We start from the raw sequence: 27,131 nt of genomic DNA on the forward strand, positions 1-27,131 counted from the left end.
AAATATTTTTTTAGTTTTAAATTGGATTAAAGTTATTTTACTTTTTGTTTTAATTTGGTTGTAAATAAACGAATCCATTTGCCCTACTGTATCTATTTAAATCATTTTTAATTTTAGATCAATTTTTTATTCAAATTTTGAACTAACTGTTGTATTGTCAAAATGCTAACGAAAAGCAGATGGCAGTTTCAATACGGATTAGTTTCAATATGGATTTAACGACGCCAATATGCATTCTACGCTATCAGTTATCGCTTATAATATTTTTCAGTAAATGGGATTTTGTTGTACATTTATTTACTAGAGTATCTTGATAATCGCCTTTCCTCTCATTTTCGTTCAAAAAGATAAGTAATTTTTCATCGTGTACGAGTTTAATCTAGAATGGACGTGCTACTTAATTATAGATGATTTTTTCAGTTTTCTGCGAACTTACGATGATAAGAAATAAATAAAATATATTGCATTCTTAATAAAAACTTATTAAAGAAAAGTATGTGCACTAAATAGTACAAGTGTTGAAATATTTAGTGTTAAAAGAAAAAACTATCTATGAAAAAGTGGTGTTATTTATGGAAAAAAGAAATGCTTTTACAGCTTGCAACATTTTTGTGTTGTTTTTCGCTTTCATAAATAATGACTAACTGCACAAATAATTAAATAAAGTAAAACTTTGCTGTTTTCTTTTGACCATGTTGTCTTCGGTAGCATTACTGTTTAAGCTTGGTTCTCCCTCACAAACTCGTAGTTTTGCTGGTCATTTTTGAATATTCTCATTTAGTCGACCAGTCATTGTGGAGCTTTGGTCTTTTCTCATAAAGTTACTCCTTCACGGTTCCATATTGGCCTAGTTTGTGAAATATTAACATCTAATATACAATTGAAAATGCCTGCATCTTATCCTATAACAATGGACTAAATATGTACTGTGCATGTGTATTAACAGTTCTAAACAGTCAAAAGCTAATACCCTCAGCATTTAAACTCGTAAACGTAACTTTGAAGAAATTTCTAAAGTAAAAACTTAGTAAAACATTTCGAATAAAAAAATTTTGAAAATCGATCTTCGAAGTTTCCTACATTTATATTAAATGCAACCCAACACCCCATAGGTAATTTGGTAATTTATGTAACTGCTCATGGTAATTTGTGTAACTGTAAAAGCCAAAATCTAACCACAACACTTTGGATGCAAACACCGACATCTTATTTTATTACTCTCATAGATGTAATTAAATCAGTGGTCGGAAGTAGAGCACTACAAGTAGTGAACCTGCTGTCGCTACTTTTTTTCGCAAACTGTGTGCTACTTTTTTTTTGTAAAAAAAAAGTAGTAAGTGAGTAGTTCGATTCAAAAAAAAACTGTACTCTGTAGCGATTTCCGGTAACTACTTTTAACGATACTTTAGCATCCAAATAGAGTCTCGGTGCTGCCATCTAGTGTGGCAGAAACTAGACGTCCAAATAAACATGACCAACGGTATCTCACCCATTGTGGTGGTCCTGAAAGAGTGGATTCCACCTCTGGAGAACGCTCTAGGTCTGCTTATCGGCAAGACCGATTGTGCAGCTCATTGGAAATAAAAAAAATTTAAAAAAGCTTTTAAAGATAGTTTCGAAAAGAAACATGGCTCTAACGCAACTAATTTTTCGAAATTAATGGGTTCAAATCTTCACGGGTCTGTCAATGGATGCAACGAAAATGAGGCTGCAGCTGAGCTTTAACAGAAATTACGTACTTAAAATCCCGTATAACTAATATTTCAACTAGCCATTACGAAAAATAGATAATTAATCGATATGATCACACTTTCACATGCACGCTCGTGAAACATTGATGTCATTTCAGAGGAAAGGAATGAATTTTCAATAAACTTAATTTCTTAGAGGAAATAAAAGCATAAAACAGTTTAAATAATGCAAGTGTATAATTTCTTATTTCTTAAATTAAATGTGTGCTGTCGAAAATCGCGCAAAAAGTTGAAGGTTGAATGAGAAAATTCGAAAAATATGATTTAGAATAGCAAACTGGCTCATGAAAGCATGAATAAATATTTAAAACCATTTTAAGGATAGGTGTAAATTCAGTTCTCCAGCAAAATTCGTCTCCTTAAAGTAGTGACTACTATTCCAAAGTAGCTTGTAGTCACTACATTTTTTAAAAAAATAGCTGTAGTTAACTACATTTGTAACGAAGTAATTGTAGGTGTAGTACACTACAAAAATAATGTAGTTTTTCCAACCACTGAATTAAATATATTTATTCTATTTAATATCTTTAAATTTTTATTATCTAACAGGCTTAATTATTGCATTTTCTTCATCATATCAAACAATTTTATATGCCGCATCTCAAATGAGACTTTAAAAAAATCTTTTTTAGGGTTTTATATATAGATTTTAATATTTCCTATTCCAATAAAATATATGAATAAAGAAGTTATAATTTAATAGCTACAAAATAACTTTTTTTTAATAGTAATGCTTATTTCTAAGGTAATGATAAAATGACGTACTTCAATCTCTAAACGAATTAAATAATGCCGATTTTAAAAATGTTATGTTGTTTCCACCTGTTGTTAAAATTTAGAAAAATATGGTTGTTAAATATTTCGCATCAAGTTAACCTAGGAGATTTTGGTAAAAGCAACAATTAATGTAATTGCCCAAAACAAATTAATATAGTCTGTGATTGGAGGTGGATAAAAACAATTATTTCTAAAAGAAAATTATTGAGCTAAATTTTTTAGTATTTTTCAATATGTATTAAATCTATTCTATAATAAAATTCATTCAAAATATTACTACACCAGTGATGAAACTCATTGTTTGGAGTATTCAATCGCTTTATATTAAACAAGAGCAACCCTAAGGTCGAAATAAAAAAAAGAAGAAACGAAGTTAATGAATAATTTGGTTTTGCATTACGTTATTTTATGTATCTATTTTTTTCCGCGCCTTAAAATTAAACTACTTTTTCATTATAAAATAGTTTTATTTCTTTTCATTTACTTATTGTTTTTTTTTTCAAGAACAGTGGTAATTAATAAATTTACTATAATTTCATTCAATTAAAAAATAAAATTAATTGACAGAATTAAAAACCTTTCCTTTTCTAGCAAATAGTATTCTTAAAATGAAATTTTGGCAACAAAATGAGCCAACTGACTCATGAGAACAATTTTTATTGCTTCTAAATTATACCTTTATAATTAAATTATCTGAATTTTATAATGAATAAAATTTTGTATAATTAAATATTTGAAATTTGGATTATGCAACTATTACAAACTAAATTCAAATTTCTTTTAAGAGTTAATTTCCTTCGTATTCCAATCAGACTTACTTTAGATACCAAAATCTCCGAAAATGGCTGCATACAGTTTGTTGTTCAAAAATTGCTGAAGGCATCGACATGTAAAGTTGAAGTCGAAACCGACGTAAATTATATAATTTGATCGCAATGCTAAAATAAATATTACAGAAAAATTCATTCAAAAATCCCTTAAGGAGGTGAAATTATTCTAAATGTTGATTCATAAGTTTTATACCTTCTGCGTTAGGCTCACAAGTAAAAAGGCTAAGTGTTGAACAGTGATATATGCGATAACAATTTGTATCAACTGTTCCAGGCCGTTGCAAAAAGATATTTAAAGTATGCATTTATTACTCAAAAGTAATTATAAAACAGATTTCCTTTCAACAAAAATAGTTATTCGTGTTATATGTTAATAGTCAACCAAAATATTTATCAAAGCTAAATCTACCAACATTGAAGTTATATCTAGCTAATAAGACTATTCACCATTTATAAAGCCAATAACAATAAAAAAAAATGGAAGGGGGATATTGTCATTGATTGCCGAGCCACCAGTTACATGTATGTAATGTATGAAATAATTATCTGTCCACCACACCACGATCCACAGCTTCTTGAGACCTTTTCCAACTCTGAATCTACAAGTGCATTCTCACTGCATATGATTCGCATATGCGACCAAATGCTGACGCGATTCACGTGTGGGTGAGCAGTTCTCATTGCCAGTAATTTTTAGCATGCGAATGAGAACCAGAGTGATGAAAAGTATTTACATGCGAAACACTCGTTCATCAGATACTTATTCACATGCAATTTAGCATCCAGTGAGTAACATGCAAAGTGAAACAAACTCCTCGCGTATGCGCGAATCACATTGAAGTGCGATTTCATATGCCAATAATATGAAGTAAGAATGCTCTCTTTGGGAACAATTCAGACTGCTTGTGTTTTTGATTCTTTTCTTTTCTTTTTCATATTATCGCGCAAATTACTGCATGTAATTTTTTTTTTCATATCTCACCACAGGCTATTTTTTCGCATTTGAAAAACTCACCTGCAGTGAGAATAGCAATGTGGTACAGAGTTATTCTCACTGTATGCCCTTATTCACACACCTCTGATCGTCATCGGGGGAAACTGAGGGTTTGATTAGTGAAAAATATTTTTCTCAATTTATTTACTAATTAGGTTCTCATTCCTATGTAAATTTTTTCACGTTGTAAGAATTACTTCGGAAGTGAACAGCTACAGGGATTTCTCAGTTATTGACCCCAAATCTCACGCGGAAAACACATGTTCTCTCAGCTACCGTAAAGTTACAAATAAAATTTAATTAGAAGAAGCATATAACAACTCAACAGTTTTAAAATTTCTTTGTCCTCTGTTACCATAGTTACTGGATTAATAAACAATACTCAAAACTTGATTTAATTATAACTAGTAAGATGCTTAATATTTTCTCTAATATATATTTTTAGCTCTGAAGCATTTCCAGTTTAAACAGTAAAACTTTTTGTTAAGTTTTCAAATTTTATGCAGTTGTTTGAATATACATTGACTCTATGATATATTTATTGCATTTTAATAATAAATAAACCTATTCTTTTCTTTAAAATAAAATATCCCCACCCCAATGTTTCGTAGTAAATATTTTAAACCTTTCTCAAAAAATTTCCTTTTATAGTCTAAGAATTATATAGTCTGAGATTTGACATATTTAAAATTAAAGATTAGCGCCATGCTCTTTAAAATTACAACTATCTGTTTTTTAAACAATTATTTGTGACCAGGTTTGCTACATTTGAAATATTTCACTTAATTATAATAATGATTTGAATGTGGATTTTTCCACTGCGTAACTAGTCAGGAGTACAAATTATGGGCTGTTTTTCTCAAATTTCACTTTTGAATCGGTGTATTCAATCTTGAATAGTTTAATTTAATAGGTTTTGAGTTCGTTTTTTTTACTTATTTCTTTTCTACATTGACTTCATTTATTATTATGAATCTTAAGTTCAAATTATCTTTTTAAATTCAAATACTAGCCTCTTCGTTTCTGATAAATTAAACAAATAAATTAATTCTCTTCTTACAGTAAAACAAAGGAAATTATTTCATAATCTTATTTTAGAAGACACTTGGATACTTTCACTCTTTAAAATATTTTGCTCTAGTTATGTACTGAACCTTGATCAGTTTAATTTTGTACTTAATTTGACATTTCCCTGTTCCATTCTCCTTTTAGTATTAGTATTGTGGTGTAACTACCACTATAAATATTAAATACCAAATCACTAGTATACAATGCATGTTAACTTGATTCCATCAAGAGGTACCATTTGATAGATGAAGGTTGCCATAGTTGATAATTAATTCCCCTTAATGGTGACCTGTGGACGTGATATGAACTTGAATAAATTGATGGATGGTCCACATTAAACAGTTGGTTTACTTAAAAATATACTGCTCAAAAAAAAAAATCTGGTGAAGTAAATAGTCTTCCGGTCAATAAACAATATTGAAGGAAGAAATAAAAATAATGAGCAAAATGCTATAAACAAAAATAAAGGGAGAAAATGAGTGAAATGATATGAACAAAAAAATTATGAAAAAAATAATGAGCGAAATGCTGAAAAGAAATAATGATTGAATTCTATTACAGATAAAATTCTGGAAGGAGAGTAGTGTGGTGTAACTACCGCTATAAATATTAAGAAATCAAATCACTAGTATATAACACATGTTAACTTGATGAAGTACCTTTTCATAGATGAAGGTTGACATTGTTGATAAATATTTCCCCTCAGTATTGTCTGCTTTTATACACAGTAAAACCTCCAAACAACGGTGCTTTGCAGAACTCTGCTTATGTGACTTCTTTAAAGAGAAGGCTGTTGCACAGAGTTATCATGGGAAATGGTTGTTTAAAAAGTAAAAAACAGATTTAATTCTCTAAAATAATGATTAAAGAAATGGCGAATAGTAAGCTTAATCCACAAAATATGGTTCCACTAATGATCACTTTTTATTTTTAATGGCACTTACTTTTTTTTTTTTTAATCATGTAGTGAAGTTTTTTTTTTTTTTTTTTTGAGTCTTAGACCTTTTTTAGTATTTTGAATAATTTTGGTTTTATATTATAGTATGAAGAGTTTTTGCTTGTGATTGTCACTTGTACTTTAATTATTTATTTATTAAAATTCTTCTTTAGTTATAACTGATGTCAAGAACTTAAACGTAGAAAAAATTAAATTGGTCAACAATTATTAGTTACAATTATCTCACATGTGCAAGTAATTTCTCTGAATCACTTAAAAGGAAAGCTTACCAATAAAGTACCAGGAATTGCTGTCTATTGTGATATGATTCATGCCAACATGCCCATGAAAGATTCTGGTTATCTGTAGTAGGTGGAATTAAACTTTCTGTGACTTCTGTATAAATGCCTAAAACTCTTTTTTTTTTTTTTTTTTTTTTTTTACAATAACTAAAATATAAGTTAGGTTAGTATGTTTATTAAGGATAAATTAAAATTATTGCAAGCTATAAATGAATAAGTGGAAAAAATTTACTTAAATTCTTCTTAAAATGAAATTCATTCTAGCATTGTTGACCTTTGCTTAAAAACAGCTGTTAACCTTAATGTAAAACCTATTTAAGAAGTTCGGATCCATAAAAAACAGATCATTCTAAAGAGGTTTTTGTTGCTTAGGGATGGTCAATAAAGGAGGTTTTACTGTATTTTCTTTTTAAATCATTGCTCTAAATATACCATCAAACGCAAGCTTACTTTCTTATTTTTTTAAATTCTGTTTGTTCTATTAAAACATTTGACAAGTATGTTTAATTTTTATTTTGTCTTTTTCAGTAGGTACTACCCTCTTATTCAGTATTACCAGATATTGTATATTTCTCGTTAAAATGTTCACTCTAATTGAGTAATCAAATACGAACTTACTTGTTATGTAGTTTAATTATGTTTGTTTTATTCTATGCTTAATTTGAATTTTCACTTTAAAATCATTCTATTACTATGCAATAAAATCCAGATTTAGTTGTGAATCGCTTTAATTCTGTTCTATTCTATGTTTGATTTGAATAATTTATTTATGTATTTTTTTTGTAGTCATTACTTTTTTACTCAATAAAAGTACATAGTATTATCATCAGCGATGATGTATTTTTTTGATACTTATCCATTTTGCCAACACATATAAATTCAGCTATTTTTTTTTTTTTTTAATTTCCTTATTTTTATTTTTTCAAATAAATTTTGAAGAAAACAACAGTTGAATCTATATGTATTTATCGACTGTACAAGTGCAGACTTTTTTTCTTTAAAATCCAAGTTCTAACTATGCATTCAAAGTGACTCTTTCTTGCTGTGTATTTTGATTGTGTTCTTTTTTATCTATGACTAATGTTGATTTTTTATGTTCGTTAATCAACCATGCCAGAAACTGAAAAATTTTTGGAGTTAAGAATGTCCATGATTGTAAAAATCAAAATGGCATTGTATACTGCTCTAAAGTCAAGAAGGGGAATATGATCCCCTCAGTGCATTTTTGCTCTTTTTTTTCTGATTTCTATATTGCATTATTTATTTCACTCGCTAATTTAAAAAAAATATCTATGTATTGCTAACATTATATTATTCATTATAATTACAGATGTAGTACACTTTTTATTATTCAACTTTTATGTAATCTTTATTTCCAAAATAATTTTGTTTCAAAACATTTTTCTTTAAAATCACTTTTTTTGTGTAAGCAATTTTTCCTAATATCTAGATTAGGGAGTGAAATCTTAGTACTTAATAAACCAGACCAGACTAAAATTTCTCTTGGTACTATTTTTACTAAAAAATTTTTAAATGTTAACAGGTGTCTGGCATAAAAAGCTCTTAAGTATCCAAAAGCATCAAAGAATGTAGACATTAAAAAATGGATAATAATATAGTAATAAAATAATAATAATACCCCCCCTGTCTCGTAAGGTCTCAATGGTATCAGTAAATATCTTAAAGTGGAACAAAAAAAGCATTACATAACATTTTTAAACATTTCATCGGGTCTTTGTTTTAAGTTATTTTTCTGACTGTAGGTAAGTATTTTCTGGTTAAAAATAATTGAGTTATCAGTGACTATGAGTTATAAAAAATTCAAGGGAAAAAAGATAGAGTTGAGCATTTTAACTTTATTTTTTAAAAAGACAGTTTCTTTGTAGAAAAACATGCTTACTGTTTTTATGTCTTCTCAAATTAAAGATTTTATTAATTAATCTTGTCAATTTATAGATTTTATTCAATGTAATTTTTTCTCTGTTACAGATCAGAATGCTCTTAGACTTCATATACATCTCCAAGAAAAGCGAGTTTTGTATCACATAACCATTTAAAAACCAATTATGAGACATATTTCACAGAATGTCTTATTCACTCCAAGCTTTGGCAGTCATATTTTTTCTTACATGGACAGAATCAAACATACTAAAACCACGATTTTTGAGTGCAGAACTACCAGGGTCGTGTGGAACGCAACCATGTGTTCATGGAGTTTGTATCGAAACACCTTCAGGTGGACACCAATGCTTTTGTCAAAATGGCTTCACAGGCTTAAACTGCCAGACCAATTACAATGATTGCAGAAGTGATCCCTGCTTAAATGATGGCTTTTGTGTAGATGGCATTGATGAATTTTCTTGCATTTGCAATCAAGGCTATACTGGTAAAATTTGCATCCATATTTAAAATTTTTATGTTTTTCGCCTGATTTATTTTGTATAAATTTTACATTTTTTAGCTTTACTAGGGCACTTCCACTTCCCAGCTTCCATAACTTCTTTCACAGACTTTTTTGGATTCTCATTTAAACTTGTTTTTTTCTCTTATTAGATGATTATATAATTTAGTCTTGCTTTTCCTGTACTTTACTGCTCATTTAATTTAAATGCACTCATTGTTTTTAATTTTTACAAGAACTACTTAAATCAATAAACTCTTTCATGAACATAATCTTTTAATCAAGAAACAGAGCGTTTTTAATCACATAATGTAGCATACATATCAGAAATCTATTCTTAATCAAAATGACCACTTTGAAAAAAAATGACAGCTGCTCTTGTTCCATCCATTCTAGGGGTTAGTTCGTACAAAATGATCCATTGTTAACCAATAATATACAATTGCTTCCCATATATGATTTTTGCTTGTTATTTCTGTGATGCATTTCTTGATATAGATCCAGCGTAATTTAATAGAATTTTGGTCCAGAGTTAGAGAAGGGCCAAACCATATTTGAGTCTTAACTGTATATTACATTATATGATGCAGTGAATAACACTTTGTTCTAAAATGCTTAGATAACCCAAATTGTAATTTTACCCATTTTTTATGGGATCACACCCCAGTTCAGTGCCTTTACCACTAAGCCATCACAGCTCACTGTACTTTCATTCTTCCTAAATCTGATTTTTTCTTAAGTTACAATTTTCTGTTATTTCTTGTAACTGAGATATTTTATTTTTGATTGTTTAGAAAATATGTTGTCTACATTGTTATATCAAGTGCAACATTTTTAATCATTTTACATTAAGCAATACAGCTGATTTATAAGGTAGAAATTATATCTGTACTATTTTTAATTGTTCAGAATGTGACAGTGTAATAACTTAAATTTCTTCATGTACTAAATTTTAACAAAATATCAATTTTAAAATCAATTTAGCATTGACATGTGTAACAAAGAGCAAAACATTACACTAAGTCAAATTTATAAATGATACTCTAATTTTTTACATATCAAGATGTTACCAACCTCACTTTTTCATATTATGTGTTTAAAATTTCCTCTGAATTTTAGAATAAGTTTAAAACGTGAAAAATTTGTTCTTAAAAAATTTTTCTTTCTCACAATTATTTGTTCCTATTTTTTGTTCTTAGACTTAGAATATTTTAATAAGAAACATTAAATCTTGAATGATAATCCATTCCCTACTTTTTATAAATTAAAAATGAAACTCGTATGTTATGCAGTTATAATGTCTTAAAGACAAGTTTTATCATTCTGACAGTTTCTGATTGTAATAGTTCAATTAAACTACTAAAATACTCAAATAATGTTTTTAATTTAATTTGTGTGTTAAAATGTTTTAAAAAATAGTGAGCTTTTGAAATCAAGTTTGGAAAATAATATTTTTATGAATTTTAAGTTCATAAGTTTACTTTAAAAATTAATTGTAGTTAGTAATTGAATTATGATCTTCTTGTCATTTTCAATCTATAATGTTTCTGAAAGCATAATCAGCCAATAATTTAAATCCTTTTATTTATCAAAAAGTGTTTTGATTCAACAATCTTAATCAGTTACGCTGCTGTCCTGAATTACAGATTCTTAAAAAATGTTTTTTTTTATTATTATTTTTTAGGTTTAACTTGTGAAACAGACATTAATGAATGCCTGTCTGATCCATGCATGAATGATGGAATTTGTGAAGATTTAGTTAATGATTATGTCTGTCATTGTCCATTGGGATTTACAGGTAAGGATTTTTTCCCCTTTATTATAAACATGACATTCAGCATTATTGAATATTATGTTTTAAACAAAGTAACACTATACTCTATGCACTATATATGTATTTTATTTGGTCACTTGAAATCACAAAACTATATTTAATTTCTTAAAGGTTTCTATTAATTTTTTAAAAAAATTAGATCAGCAGTTTTCTAAAATTAGTTGTTTTTGAATGATTAAAAATAAATATTTAACATTGGATTTTAATTAATTTTTTTTACTGGCAATTTGTTTTAATAAAATTGCATACAAATGGAAAACAGTTAATTAATAATTTAAATTTATTTTAAAAATGAAGCTACGACATGTTTTTAAAAAGTATCACTATGATACAAATTACAGTTGCATAGCTATAAGCAACATTTCTTTTATTATCTGCTAAATAGATTTGACAAAAATAAAATGAAGAAAAATTAAACGTTTAATTTTGTAAGGAAAAAAAACTTAACTTATCTCAACTATTTATATTTTATTTTTAGTCTCTTGAAGCAATTAATCATTTTTCTAATTGTTTGAATTTAGAAAAAAATAAAAATTTAAGAACGATAATTATAAATTTATAAAGCTTCAAAAAGCATGTAATTTTTCCTGCTAATTTTTGTTAAATTTCTTTATTTTTAGAAATATTTGAATTTTAAAATATTTCCTGCCTCAAAATTAATAATTAAAGGCCTTAAAAGAGAAATGTATTAAAGATAATTGCTCATTATGTCCAAAAAATGAAATTTGTTATTAAAAAAACCTGCAAATATCTTGTGAAAATCAAACTTCTGTGAGAAGAATGACTGGTTACATAGTACTGCGTCACTGAAATTCTATTTCCATTTTTCAAATGTTTGAAATTATAGTTTTCATTACTTTTCAACTCTAGTTATTATTCAAATGAGACAAAATTAGTTTTTTCTTTCTCTCTCTTTCTTTCTTTTTCTATTTTTTTTTTTTATTATTATTACACATATTTTTAACTTTTATGAAATAAATTTCTTCTCATTTTTACATAACAAAAAGCATTCTATTTTTTTATATTCCTAACTGAATAAAATTGAAAATTGCTTAACTTTGGTACAAAATTTGAAACTTTGCTCTTTTTTTTTTCATTTTTTGTTTCAATAACATTTCAATTAAATTAACATATTGTTTTAGTAATTTGTCTAGGAGATCATAAAAAAAGTCAGTTAAACCATACAGTTTTTGTGACTTAAATGTGAATTTTCTTTGAATTCCCTTGTTTATTATGTTGCATTTTTTTATTCTGGCCTTTTCCTATGATCACTATTTTTCAAAAGTCAAATTCTTTAACTAGTATGATAACTATATTGGAAAGACAATTTTCTTTAACAGTGTAAGTTTCTTTCTACTTTGTTACTGAATCTTTATTCTGTATGGCTTTACAGAAAGTATTTTTAACTTTTTTAGGCATTATTTTGATTAATCTTTATCATTTTGTTTACCATTAAAACAAAAATTACTCTATTTTCTCCTATTATAATTTGCAAACAAATGGCGGAAATTATAAAATAAATTAATTACATCATATTATGATTTGTTAAAATAAACCAATGAATTTTGCAATTTAAATTTTAGGAATTAACTGTGAGAATTATTTCAATCTATGTGATACAGAAAAAGATCTTTGTAAAAATGGTGGCTCTTGTATTTTGGGACCAAGTAATTCCACTACCTGTAGGTAAGATAGATTATTTTCACATAAAAATGTTTGATAATTATTCTATTTTTGGTATTACGGTGCATTTTTTTTACAAATATTAATCAAATTTTATTTTTATTGTCTTAGTGTGTAAAAATATATTATTTAAAAAAGTTTTTTTATTTCAAATATTCTTCTAAAAATTAATTTTCAACATGCAGTTTAAGGTGAAACAAAATATTTATAAGGTGAAACAAAATATTTTTATTTCAAATCAGTTATTCCTATGTAACTAAATGAAAAAAAAATTATTTTTGAAGAATATTCTATCAAAGTTGTGAAATCATCCAAAAGGATAAAGAACAAACTGCATTAACCTGTATAAAAAAAGTAACTGAATATGCGAAACTTGATTTAATTTTACTATAAATTTTTGTTAATATAATTTACAAATATTATGATTAATATAACTTATATATAAAGCATAAAAAAATTCCAACATCATTTGAAACTAACATTGTTATAAATATTTATGTGAACCTAATATGGATCCCCTGTGTCTTTTTGATTTATTCTTTTTTTAAAAAAAAAACTAGCTGCATAAAAGCATACTCTTATGCCAGCTGTTTAAATATAAAATAGTCTAAATCAAAAATGAACTTTACCATATCAGCTTCTTATTTAATTGGTTTAAACATTCCTTATAAAATAATTTTGTTGATTTGTTCAAGACTTATTATGCATTATGAAATGTTTATTAAAATTTAAAAAGGAAAAACATAAGTTATTACTACTTTTTTTAGACTTTATTGCTGTTTTTATTATTTGAATATGTGTTTTGTTTGTAAGCTGCCTACCCAATTTCTTTGGTGAAAATTGTGAACTTCCTGCCTGCCCTTGTGAAAGAGGTGGCATATGTATTGGAGAACAAGAATTTAGTTGCCTTTGTCCATTTGGTAATTATTCGAAAAGTTCCTGTCAAGCACATAAATTATTTTATCTGCACACTCCTTTTATTTTTTTATTCCACCTTTATTGTCAATCACTTTTCACTTAAAACTGAGTGACAGATTTTGTTCCTAAGCTTACTAGTTTTATAATTATACTCTCAAATCATATATTTAAATTTTTTTTGCATTTTCTGTTGGTTATTTATTCAACCTACTATGAGAATCGTCTTGATTAAACCATATTATTGAAAGGCATAAAAAAAAAAATTTATTGTTTATGTACTCTATTTTTATTTTATTTTCTATGTAGTGTATAGTTTTTTGTAACATACACTAAATTAGTTGAAATCAATTATTTATTTATTCTTGAATATTTATCACAAATTTAAGTGTATATATATCTTCATATAAATAAATTACTATGTGGAAATCTACATTACAATTATTTTCTAAGTTAGATTATTTTTTTTAAAAAAGAGACCTGCTGGTGAATTTTTAATAGTGTAACTATTTGTGTTATGTATAAGCCTTTCAAGCTTATTGACCTTTTAGCCATGATCCTCAAAGCATTAGTTCTGGCTTTTTCTTAAGCTGCTGACTTTCCTATTTTTAAAAAAACTTGATTTATTCCCCTAAAAACATCAATATCCTCCATGTTTTTCGATGGTGAAGTAGTGTGTAACAGGTAAATTTCAGTACAGTTTAGTTCAGGTGTTCAATGCTTAGAGGTTAATTTTTTCACACTAGTCCTGGACAGTGGTTGGTTTAAAAGTTTTGGCAAAAAGTCAGTATTTGTGAAATTCTGAAAAATCTATACATAATTTTGTGAATAAATAAATGAAAATAAAGTTTTGTGTTTTGAGAAAAGAAACACATAAAACATTCAAGGAGTTTTTATTTTAAAATTATGAATTAGAAGGGTTAATTAGAGTTAGTAGTAGGACTTTTACATTATTAGTAGGGGTTTTTTTTTAAGGAGCCATTCTTGCAATAAAAATTTTGCAGAAGGTCCGTTATAACTATTTTGTGAAGAGTTCTTTTTTATGATGAAAGATTTTGTGAATGGTTCATTAACAAACTCAAATTTCTCCTAAAATGGTGCTTCCAAATGACAACCCAAAAGTCCCAGATCCCCGTAATGTGTAAAATAGCAGCAAAGTAACAATTGCAGTGAATTTTTTAATTTTTCTCACTACTTAAAACTAACAGGTTATATGTGTTCGTATAAATTGCTTTTATATAATGGTGATTAAAATCATTGTTATTTAAATTTAGAAAACCAAAAGTAAAATAGTAAGGCATAAAATTTACTACTGCTTTAAATATTCAACAAAAAAAGGAAATCTACTACCAAAAGCTGGAAAGAGTGGAAAATATAGTACATAATTTCAACTAAGTGTAAAATTCATAAATTTTACTATTTAAATTCATTTAATTTTAAATACATTTTCCATGTTTAATGGCATTTATTCTTTTTTTTTTAACCCTCTTACATGCATGGGCGGATCGTGAATTTGTGGGGCCCTGGGCTGAAACTACTTTGGGGCCCTAATAGCCATTTTGTCAAAAAACTGTTTTCTATAGTGATGCAGATAAGCATATAGAAAAAAATAGGACAATAAAATAGTTTTATTTATTTTTATTTGTCTATACAAACAGCAACTGTACAACATTATTACAAAGGAAATTGACAGGTTAGGTGTAGTTATGTTACATAAATTATAAAGCAACCTTTCTGCATTTTGGTGCTGCAAATTCCTTTATTTGCTCATCACATTGTAAGTCCTTCGTTAAATTACAATTTATGGAAGGAACTGATAAATGATTTAGTCGATGGTTCGACATTGTTGTCCTATATTTGTTTTCTATATGTGACATCCTGGAGAAAGAGCGCTCAGCTTCACAGCTAGTGATTGGCAAAGTTAAAAAAATCTTTAAGATAGTGTAGCAATTTGGGAAAACATCAACAAATTTCTTTTCATAAATTAGCATAAAAATTTCACTGCAAGAGGTGTAAGACTCTGGCTTAGATTGAAGTAAATAAGATTTTAACTGAATGCACTCATTCACTAAATGCTCGTCTGCGTCATCTGGATAATAATCAACAATATTACGTACACTTTCCAGATCTATGTTTTCCATATTTTTGTCTTGCAAATCCATTAAAAATTTGAATTTCTTGCTATACATCTCATAGACTTGGCTCCTTTTGTTTAAATCCATAATCAGCTTATCCAACGCAACGTTTAGAGTGTCTCTTTTAAATTTTTCTGCGCCGTATACTGAGAATTTATCTGTAGACTTATCAGAAAATTTTGGAGTAATGCGTCGCTTGTTTATGTCATTGTAGTCTATTCCCACACTAGTACTTAATTTTTTAGCTTTCTCTTCATATTCCTTTAGCTCTCGATCTGATTGGTGCCTTATGTTGTTCACGAAGTCTTTTAATGATATAATTAACTTGTTGCCTTCACAAATAACTTGTTGCCTTCACGTGTCAACCATACTAACATTGATTTCTTATGTTCATTAGAATTTTCATGATTTTCTTAACAAGTTCCTATGTGTTTCCAATCAGAAAATCCGGTTGTGTGTTGAGAAGGGATTTTAGAAAAAAGTTTGCAAGTCAAACAAAAAACAGTACCAACCCTGGTTGCATAACATAACCAAGATCTTTCCAGTGATTGACCATTTTTCATTTTCTTAATGAAATACCTATTTGAAAATGTTCTGTTTCGTTCTTTGTATTTCTTTATTGAAGCTGAATATATATTTTTCGGATCTTTATTTTAAAAGTCAGTCATTTCATGTGAGAGTATGTCATTAATAAAATTATTATTTAGCAATTCTGGCCACAAGCCCACATCAACATATTTCTCAAACACAAACTTAATATTCTCTAAATTTCTTTCCGCCTCGGTATTACCGTTCTCTTGCTGAACACCAATATAGTTCTCAGTGGGATCAGAGGGTTTCTGGTAGTCAAGACAGTTATTAGTAAACTAAACAAGTTTGTCACTTTGACGACGAGAACAGAAGTGAGGAAAGAAAACAAAATTACGTCGGGCGTTAAGCGGCGTTGCGGGAATCCCCCCCCCCCCCCCGTAATAGGCGCGAAAAAATACACTGACCAAAAACAAGGGACGGGTAATTCCCCGTTCCGTTCTATAGACGCGCACATGCATGGGTTGATTGATCTCAGGGTTGCCAACCTTATAATATTTTTTTTATAATATTTGATATTTCTTTCAATTCAAAATATCACCTATTGTTTTCAGTAGGGACTGGGGCCCTTTGTATCCACGGGGCCCTGGGCTGCAGCCCAAAAAGCCCTTAAGTAGATCCGCCCCTGCTTACATGTTCTTTCTAATTAGTAAATTTTTTGCTTTTCTTTTTGCATTCATGGCTCAATTTGTGAAGGAGCATTTTTCCCAAGTGTTTCAGCTAAAAAAAAATTTATGCAGTGCATAATTTTTTTAATTAATTAAATGATAGTTACAGATTAGTTTTATGCCAACATAAGCCTAACTTCGCCATTCTGAAGTGTATAGTTAAAAATAATTTTGGAAGAAACCTGTGCACTCTTTTCTGTGAAATGTTACAGTATGTCTAGATCATCTGATGACTCTGTTTTCATAAACTGAGCTCTATTTTGAGCCTGATTATTTTTCTGAAAATTTTTTTGCCTATTGCAGGGATGAGATTCTTCCGCGGATTTCCGCTTTTTTTTAGATTTTTCCATTTTTCCCGCTAATTTCCGCGGAAATTTTTTTGATTTTTGAACAAGTTAAAATATTTTATGAGGAATTTAATTTTCCGCGGAGCGAAAGCATTGAAGTCCTCATTCCTCCCTCTCAATTTTCTCAAAAAATCGTTTCCTTGGGATAAAACTGGTTGACCTTTATACAGGGATGAGATTTTTTCGCTTTTGCCTTTCAAATTTCAGCCTTTTTATCAAAAACTCGGATTCTCTAAAAGTTTCGTTTTTTTTTTTTAAATAAATATCCCGCTTTTTTTTTTATTTTTTATTTTTTTTTGAAAATTCAATCGTTAAAATAAAATAATCATATTTATTTACGATTTTCAAAGGTAAACAAAAAATTCAAACTACATCCTAGCTGCTACCCCTTCCGTATTTTTACTTATTTTAGCTATTTTCTCTTCACAGAAAATAAGATTTTCCGTATTTTTATTCGTCCGCCGGATAGCTCGTATTTTTGCAATTCAGACGTCATGACCCTGTTGTCTGGCATGAAAGCAAGCGAAAAAAATAAATAAATATATAAAATAATAGAGGTGGATTTGGGGTGAAAATATTTATTTGCTCATTCAATTAATCTTGTAAATTTTTATTTATTATGTCTAAGCAAAAACAATACAAACGAGCCTTTTATAAATCCCAAGTCCAGTCTCTCGAGATTTTAATATCAATCATCGATTTTTGTATTTACCTGATTTAAAAGTTGCGCAATGCGATTCTTATTTACGCTACTCAAACATCGTACATTATGATTCTTAGTTACGAGATTTAAAAATCCAATATAGCGATTTGTATTTACACGATTTTAAAACCCTATTATGTAGCGATTCGTATTCACGATTTTCGTATTTGCCTGATTTCAAAGTTGAACGTTGCGAGTCTTATTCAGGCGATTTAAATATCGTACATTGCGATTCTTATTTACGAGATTTAAAAATCCAATATAGCGATTTGTATTTACGCGCTTTTGAAACCCTATGTAGCGATTCGTATTCACGCGAGCTTAAATTCCTATGTCGTGACTCGTTATTGCGGTTGTAATATCAAACATCGATTTTCGTATTTATACGAAATCCAATCCAATATAGTAATTTGTATTTACGCTTTTTAAAACCCTATGTAGCGATTCGTATTCATGCGAGCTTAAAATTCTATGTCGTGATACGTTTTTGCGGTTGTAATATCAAACATCGATTTTTGTATTTATACGAAATCCAATCCAATATAGCGATTTGTATTTACGCGCTTTTAAAACCCTATGTAGCGATTCGTATTCATGCGAGCTTATAATTCTATGTCGTGATACGTTTTTGCAGTTGTAAAATCAAACATCGATTTTCGTACTTAAACGTGCTTTGAAAATTAAACATTGTGATTTGTATTTGCGCGACTTGAAAATTATGCATCGTGATTCGTGTTTACGTGCTCTAAAAATTACGCATCATGATTTGTATTTTTGCATATTTTAAAATTCTATATAGAGTTTCATATTCACGTGATTTAAAAGCCTCATATCCGGATTCATATTCTCTCAATTTAAAATTAAGGCATGTGATTAATATTTATATATTCATACAAATTAAAATTAATCGTCAGAATTTATAATCACATGGTTTACAAGTTTAAAGATCTCACTCTTTTTGTCAAATTTTTGTATATATATATATATATATATATATATATATATATATATATATATATATATATATATATATATATATTCATTCTTGGATTTCCTCTTTTTTACTTTCTGACTACTCTCATCCCTGCTATTGGCTGTGTAACTGTGTAAATAAATTTAAAAAACTGATTTATTTCCAGCATCTACATTTCAAACCTTATTTATTTATTTTTATATGTTTATTAGTTTTATTTTTTAATATCATTTGTTGATAAATACTTCATATGTTTTGTTTAAATGTGTTTATAACTTTCAAATTTTTTATCTTATATGTAAAAAAATTTTATATGTTTTTAGGATGGACTGGAAAGACATGTGAAACTGAAATAGACATCTGCGAACGAAGCATTTGTAATGGAGGATTATGTGTTTTAGGCACAAATGAGGAATCTAACATTCAGAAAAATATTACTTGCTATTGTGTACCTGATTACCATGGAAAATTTTGTGAGTTGAGATACAATGAATGTATTCCAGAACCATCTTGTGAGAATGGAGCTACATGCATTGATGATGTTGATGGATATTCATGTATTTGCCCTGCTGGATATTTAGGTATATAACAAACATTGTTTTGTTTTCTTTTTTGCTTATGATTTCTTGAATAAACTAATTAAGTAGAAGTGGAAACTTTTTTATATTTCTCTAGTCTTGAAATTGAAAGATATTTCTTTTGAAAAGCAATAATTATGCATAAATAACTATAATTTTTTTATAACTGAAAAATAATTCTGAAAAGTTGTGACTCGTGTGTTTATATGTATTAGATATGAAAAAGCAGAATAAAAATAATTATGAGTTTTTTTTTTATTTATTTCCATTTTAAATTTTGCCAATTTGGGGTTTTACTATTTTAATGGAGATTCACTCTTTTAAGCAGACATTACAATTTTATATTTGTAGTGTCCATGTTAACTGTTATATTATGAACACTATGTTAAAAGTTACTTCATTACTTAATTTTTTATGTAAGAATTTTTTTGTGCAATTTAATTATTAGTCTCCATATTCATTTCTGAAATCTTTATTTTTACATAGAATCGTCTTATATGTGAAAAAAATGTAATCACATAGCACTATTCTAATCTCTTGATGAAAAGCTCTTTACCTTGTAAATTTTAAATGAATGTCTATCAATTTGTTAACAATTATGAAAATTAAAATATTAATACTTGACTTATATATAGTAAACATAAGGCATACTTTATTGAATGCAAGGCATTAAACCTCTGTATAAGATTTCATGAGGAATGTTTGTAAAACACAATTTATCCTGTATTCTTACATGTACAATCTTTATTTGTTCCTTCATAAATCTTCAATTGAAAAAAATTTTAATTGCTAGTTTTCATGTTAATTAGTAATTTTGCCAGTATTTTATAGTTCAAGTAAAGACAATATGTTAAAATTTATTAACTTTATCAGCATTGTTCATATTTTCACCTTAGATATCCTGGGGATTTAACCTGATTTCGGTAAACACAAGACCCATTACTTTACGTTTCAACAGTTCAGCAGTTTTTTTTCAATCAAACTATATTTACAATGCCTTTGATTTAATTTATTTTGAGTTTGCCACATCATTTAGGTTTCAATGCACTATAGCTGATATTAATAAATTTTGCATCGAACCATCAGAAAATTGTGTCTATTTAACCTAAAATTTTTATTACTAATTATATTTTTCAGTTTACCAATCAACTTTTTTTGATCAAAGCTGGAAAGCAAGAGAGAAGTCATAAGTAAATTATCTAGTATCTAGTTAACAAAGTTCCTACTATTATATCCTGTACAAAAACCGTGCTATAGAAAATAAAAAGGAATAGTCAATTCATTTTAAAACTTAGCATACTTATATCAGTTTTTTTAAATTCTTTAAAATATTCGTCTAAAAGGTATTGAAAGATATTTTTCAAATTATTAATATGTTGTAGCATTAAATTGTCTATTATTTAATTGAAGAAATAAATTTTTAAGGAAGTAATTTTATCACATTTTTTGATTAGGCACAGATCTTAGTCTTACATATTTATAATAAAAACTCTTCAAATCAGGAATTGAAACTTTTTTATTGTCTTCTATAAAAATCTACAAAGTTAGAATTCAACGTGTTTAGTGGAAGACTCTGTATAATTGTCTACAGTGAATGTTAATTTCTGGGATTTAAAAAAGATAAGGAAATGAGAATTATAAACTTAAGCAACAAAAAAAAAACATTATACTCTATTAAGTTAAAGAGCTGGTAATTTTATTTTTTATTGTTTTTTATTTGGACTTTTGACCTATACATTAAAGACCAGAACCATGGGTTACAATTTAATAATAAATAATTTACCGTATAAACTTAGACCTCTTAGTAAAAATAATTTTTTTTCTCTCACTATATTTTGATATATTTTACAGGATCAACATGCAATGAAACATTCACATGCTCTGGAGAAGAATGTCCACACTATTTACCTTTCACAGATGCCGCTACTTCTCATTGGCTACATAATGTGCAGACAACATCTATAAGCCCTTCTACTGCCATGGACTACAGCCTTAATTTGCATTACAATGATAACTTTTCCAAATCTGGAGTCCACCTGTATCCATCTGAACAGTCATCAGCTTTCAAAACTTTACACACTCATAATGATGCCTTAAAACAAACCCTTTTTTTACTGAGCCTTGAACAAAAATTTAAATCAGAAAACTATTCGTATGAGGACTTTAATTTTAGCCAAACTCCATTTTCAGTTGTGCAAACAGAAAACAGAATGAACATAACAGCTGTGGCACTTGTCTATTCCACCCCATTGCCTTACTCAACTTTGGAGTTCCAGAATGATGTTGCAAACGTAACTGATTTTCTAGCAACTCCTTCTCTCTCTGAGACAAAACAAAGCATAGACAGTTCTAAAGTTAATGTACAGTCATTACTCTTCAAAACAGGTATTAATATTTTAATATGCATTTTTGTTAAACCAGAAGGAGATGCGCTTCCTATCTGTACATTAAGACGCTTAGGGATCATGGAATTAATTACCCCATTGGAAATTCATTATTGCCCTTCTAAAAATGTTATAATTTTGATTGGAAACATAGACTTAGACATTGAATATTTATTGCTCTACTGTTTAAAGCTTTTTATCATTGTTTTCGCAATAATATTTATAAAGTAGGATAATATTTACTTCTCTGATAATTAGTATATAAATTATTATGTTAAATTCAATATTATTATTTTAGTGCAGTATTTTTACTTATATTTTGTTTTTTCGGAGGCAGTACATGATATTATATGTTCCTTTGAAAAAAATAATTGGGCTCAAATCATTAGTTTCAGTAGTTCACGATCTCACAAACAAAACTTCTTTTTAAAGAAGTTTTTATTTTCTATTTTGGTGATTCCAAGCAAAACCTGTTCAATATTTGAACTTATAATTCATTATTCAAACGCAGATTAACAGCAAGTTTGCTAACATTGATCACTAATAAGTGGCATAGCAAGGTCTTTGATTTTTATACAAAGTTAGATAACAGCGCCAGTTATTATGCACAATTACTGGATTTTTGTTAGGTAGCAAGGCAGTTCTTGTACTTATTATGACATAACTTTTGTGGGACATTATTAGGGTTGCAAGTTTGTCGCGGCGCGAATTTTCGCGACCGTTTCCACGAAATTTCAAGTTTTTTTCAAAAATTCGCGAATTTTTTTAAAATTACGCGATTTGAACGAAAGTTATTCAATTCGCGCGATTTAAATGAAAATTATTCCCAATTTGAAGTTATTTCTTTCTGTTTTATCTTATCAATAAAAATATATTTGTAGTTATGTATTATTTTTCTGAAGTTTAAAAATTGATTATATTTTTTCAAAGCATACACAAAAATATCTATCAAAATGACATTAGAATTGGGTTAGGCTCTATACAAGCTCCTCGCTTTTGTATTGAAATTGAATACCATGAACTTTCAAAGTTGGTATGTGTATTTGCAGCGGCAAACATTCCCCTGAACAAGCTAGATAATTCTGCACTGAAGGGTTACCTGGAAAATTCCCTTAAAGATATTGGTGTCATTCCAAGCTCTAGCCACTTACGAAACCACTACCTGCCTAAGATTCACGAATTTCATAAAAATCATGTTGCTGATATTTTAGCCTCTGCAGCTGGTGTAAGTATTGTGACGGATGAAATTACAGAATCTGAAGACAGATATGTATTAAACGTGTTAGCAGTTCCATCTGTGGACATACAAGATGATAGTTCTGACATTTCTTTATCTGCTTTTTTCTTAGAAAGCATGCCACTGGAAAGTGTAAATTTTAAAACTGTTAGCGAAGCAGTTATCCAGTGTTGTCAAAAGTACAAGCTTCGTTTTAATACCATTTCATCTTTCGTCACTGACAATGCGTCTTACATGAACAAAGCATGGGGAAAAAGTTTGAAAGCAGTTTTCTTGAATGCTGTTCATGTACTTGCAATGTGCTTTTAAATCTCCTAGGAGAAATATGGCAAAATCAATTTGAAAAAGTGAATTCTTTTATTGTGCATTTAAAGCGTGCATTCACAGCATGTCCTTCACGTAAGGGTCGATTTCGAGCCTTTTTAGTTGAAAAGGGCAAAAACGCCGCTCTACCACCGGTTCCCGTACAAACCAGATGGAATAGCTGGTTTAAGGCAGCTTTGTTTCACGTAAATTACTTAGCTGAATAGGCAGAGTTCTTCGATGAAGAGCAACAAAATAGCAGTAGTTCTTTGATCAGCACGATTTCCGAAGAATGTTGTAACACAGAATTGAGTGAAGATTTAAGAGAGATTGAAAAATATGCATCTTTAATTTTGAATCTATTAAATTTATATGAAAAACAAAGAATAAGTTCGCATGTTATTTTTAATGAAATGTCTGATCTTGCTGAAGATTTAAAAAGCAAATCTGTAACCTGCCAGCACTTGAAATCTAAAAAAGCTTTAAAATCATGCCCGGAAAAAATTCATGCATACTTTTTTGAAGGCAATATTACAACACACAGATTTCGTCAACCAGCATCAAGCTTTTTTAAAGCATGCAGAGCTTTTGATCCTAGTCAATTCAAATACTTAGATGTTTTCCAAGAAGATGATAGTTCTTTTATTTTTAACTCTATCCCCATGTTTGAGGATGAAGAAGAGTTGAAGAACGAATTTAATGCTTACAAAGCGACAGTTAATGAACTACACGTTGAAAGTAGACAATTAATTCAGTTTTGGAAATCGAAGATGGAACGCTATCCAAAACTTTCTAAAGTGGCAATTCCATGTTTGTCAATACAGTGCCCGCCGCTAATAAAATCACTGGATAATAAAATCAGCCGCTTTATAAAATCAAATCGGCAAGAACCGAATCGTTACAATATTAATGCATGTTAAAAGCATCCTTTAATAAAATCAATGCCGCCGCTTTTTAAAATCAAAATTTTGACTACATAATAAATCAAACGTGCAATATTTCAGCTTCTTTTGTTCTGATTAATAAAATTTTATTTTTTCGAAGTTTAAAGATTTTTTTAGAAGAAGCTTCACAATCACGCCAGCTTCACAATCCTGTGAAGCTGGCGTGGCTAGCATTTTCCTGCGATATTCATAGTGTAAGAGTTAAGGAAAAATGTGGGTGGTAAGCGGCGAGTTCATAGAAATCAATGTCAATTCCTTGACTTGAATGAAGTTTGGAGAAACCTATCTCACTCAACAGGGGGTCGAATTCTTATCTTACTTTTTATTGAATGAACCATAGAAGGGAGAGAAGTTTCTTTTGTTATCTATCTTAACAGAGAACATGAATGGATTTTCAAAAACTGTGCGCATGTTCCGTAGCTATTGACGATAAACTGCAAACATCAGGAGAAAAATCTGATTTTGAAATTGTTACAAACATCAAAAATTGAAAAGTTATTTTCAATCAAGAAATGGAGGAATCAGACTCAGAAGATGAAATGAACTCATCAGTACCATCTTCAATGGAAGTCAGAAAAGCACTTAATGTAGTGCGGCAAGCTTTAGAACAAAGAGTAGGAAATATCGAAAACTATAAAAACTTCTATAAACTCTCAAATGATGTTGAAAAGTTAATTTAAAATACTGAAACTCAAGCAACCATTGATCGGTTATTTGCAAAAATTTTTTAAATTTAATCTTATGTAGGGTTTTACTTTATTAAAATAATTAAATTAGTTAAAATAAAACATTAATGTGGTCATTATTTCAGCTTTTAAAGTGTGTGCATTTAGAATACAAAAAAAATTTTTTTTCTTTCCAAATGTTGAATCGCCTCTTAATAAAATCAGCCGCTTAATAAAATCAAAAGAGCAAAAAACGAAAGTGATTTTAATAAACGGCGGGCACTGTACCAACTAATAGCGTGGATGCCGAACGATCTTTTTCAAAATACAAAAATGTATTGAGTGATGAAAGGAGAAACATTAGCGAGAATAACCTAACCATGTATAATATTTTGTATCAAAATTCTGTACATTTAAGTAACGGCATTAATATTGCTTAAAAATAAAATTTTGTAACTTTTTTATGTTTTTTATTATTTTTAAATTGATTTTCGGTGTAAATATCAATGCATATGTTATCCGCGAAAATTTCGCGAATTTTTAAAACTTTTGCGCGAATCACCCGCGAATTTATATCTTTTTTTCCCGCGACAAACTTGCAACCCTAAACATTATAAATAAAAATCACTTTAATTGGGTATGAAAAAAGACGCATTGAACTTGTCAGTCACGAGAAATAAAATAATTTGTAGAACAAACTGAAAGACTCCCATGGTCATTCTATGATCCCAATAACTAAAGAAATGTCCATTTGGGGAGTGAAAATGTCAGAAATGTCTCCTAATTATTTCCAAAAAGTAGGTAAGGATAGAAAACTCAACTACTGATAAAAAAAAAAAAAAAAAAGAATTAACAGGTGTTCAGTTTTTGGTTTTTTTTTTCTTTCTAATCAGAACTTCTAGGACATATGGGGCATTAAGTGTCCCCCATATTAAGACTGTAAAGAGTGATATATGTGTTCTGAAAAGACAATAATTTTATTGTAAAAAAACAACTGAAGGTAAAAATAATGATAGTGATAATGTTAGGTTTCTTCTCATTTCAATACTTTAATGTCATACTCTTTTATGATTTGTATTTTTTTTTATAAGAGTCTATATTCAAAATGTTTACGTTTGTTTTTATTAATGAAATTTGAAAATCATTTTAATTTAGATTAAATCATACAATTCAATAAGTGACATATGCTTTTGATTTTTAGAAGTATCTGGGAATGCTGTTTTTGAAAGGTCAACTCACGTGCCAAACTCAACTTTAGGTCTTGAGAGTATTTATATCTCAAAGCCAATTCACACTCTTCCTGTCTATTCTTCTGATAATGGAGTTGGCCGAAGTCTTCCTGAATTATGTGATGATTTACACTGCCAAAATGGAGGAACTCCTGACATGTTTGACAATATGGATCTGCATAATGCGAAATGCAAAGTAATTTTGAGAGTATTAATGTTAGATAAATATCTATTCCTCAGTTTTTTATTTTAAAATACTGGAGCTCAGTTTTTTATTTTAAAATAAATATATTATAGAAGTCTTTTATTTTTGTTTGTTAATTAATTAATTTATTTATTTTTGAAAGTATATAAAATTTTATTTTAGAGTAAAAGGAAAGAGGGCTCTATATAGTTTTATTTAAAAAATGAATAGAGATTTTTCATACTTAGATTTTCTTTATTTTAAATTGAATAGTGTATTAAAAGTATATATTTTTTTATCTCATTTATTAACAATGAAATATTTTGTAAATCTTTGAATAATTAAGAAATTTTGGGTTAAAACTATATCATATTGGATTCCTTTTGAAAATGGTAGAAGTACCCTGAAACAAATTAATAAACTTTTGCATGTTACTTATTTATTCTGAAAATTATACTATTGAGTGAATGTTAGATATTAATGCAAATTAAATATTTAAAAGTATGAAAGTTAAATATGTCCACAATTTGATGAATACATAATTTGACCAAATGTATAGCTTGTCAAATTAGAATCAAAACCGTTATTGAAACATCCTACATAGCTTGTTAGTGGTATATTTCTGATTATGTATCTTTAAAATAATCACATAGACAATATTGCAGCTTAATTAAGTTAACAGTATTTATTATTATGGAAGT

The 27,131-nt window shown here is 28.3% G+C and overlaps 1 protein-coding gene across 2 annotated transcripts in view; it reads left to right on the top strand.

Moving 5' to 3' along the window:
- Nucleotides 1-4,621: 4,621 nt before the first annotated feature.
- The window catches only part of LOC107452307 (protein eyes shut homolog), a 51,340-nt gene continuing 28,830 nt past the window's right edge, over nt 4,622-27,131 (top strand). The window contains exons 1-8 of one of the 2 annotated variants that reach the window (XM_016068696.3): nt 4,622-4,759; nt 8,649-9,045; nt 10,745-10,858; nt 12,478-12,580; nt 13,391-13,497; nt 19,230-19,487; nt 21,336-21,869; nt 26,219-26,442. In XM_016068696.3, the coding sequence (XP_015924182.2) occupies nt 8,745-9,045; nt 10,745-10,858; nt 12,478-12,580; nt 13,391-13,497; nt 19,230-19,487; nt 21,336-21,869; nt 26,219-26,442 (1,641 nt within the window). In that variant the 5' untranslated portion in view covers nt 4,622-4,759; nt 8,649-8,744. The remainder of the gene's footprint in view (nt 4,760-8,648; nt 9,046-10,744; nt 10,859-12,477; nt 12,581-13,390; nt 13,498-19,229; nt 19,488-21,335; nt 21,870-26,218; nt 26,443-27,131) is intronic. The other variant, XM_071178596.1, reaches the window with a different exon arrangement.

The sequence above is a fragment of the Parasteatoda tepidariorum genome, chromosome 6, assembly GCF_982258835.1.
Source record: "Parasteatoda tepidariorum strain Cologne lab strain chromosome 6, Ptep-v5.0, whole genome shotgun sequence".
NCBI lineage: Eukaryota > Metazoa > Arthropoda > Arachnida > Araneae > Theridiidae > Parasteatoda > Parasteatoda tepidariorum.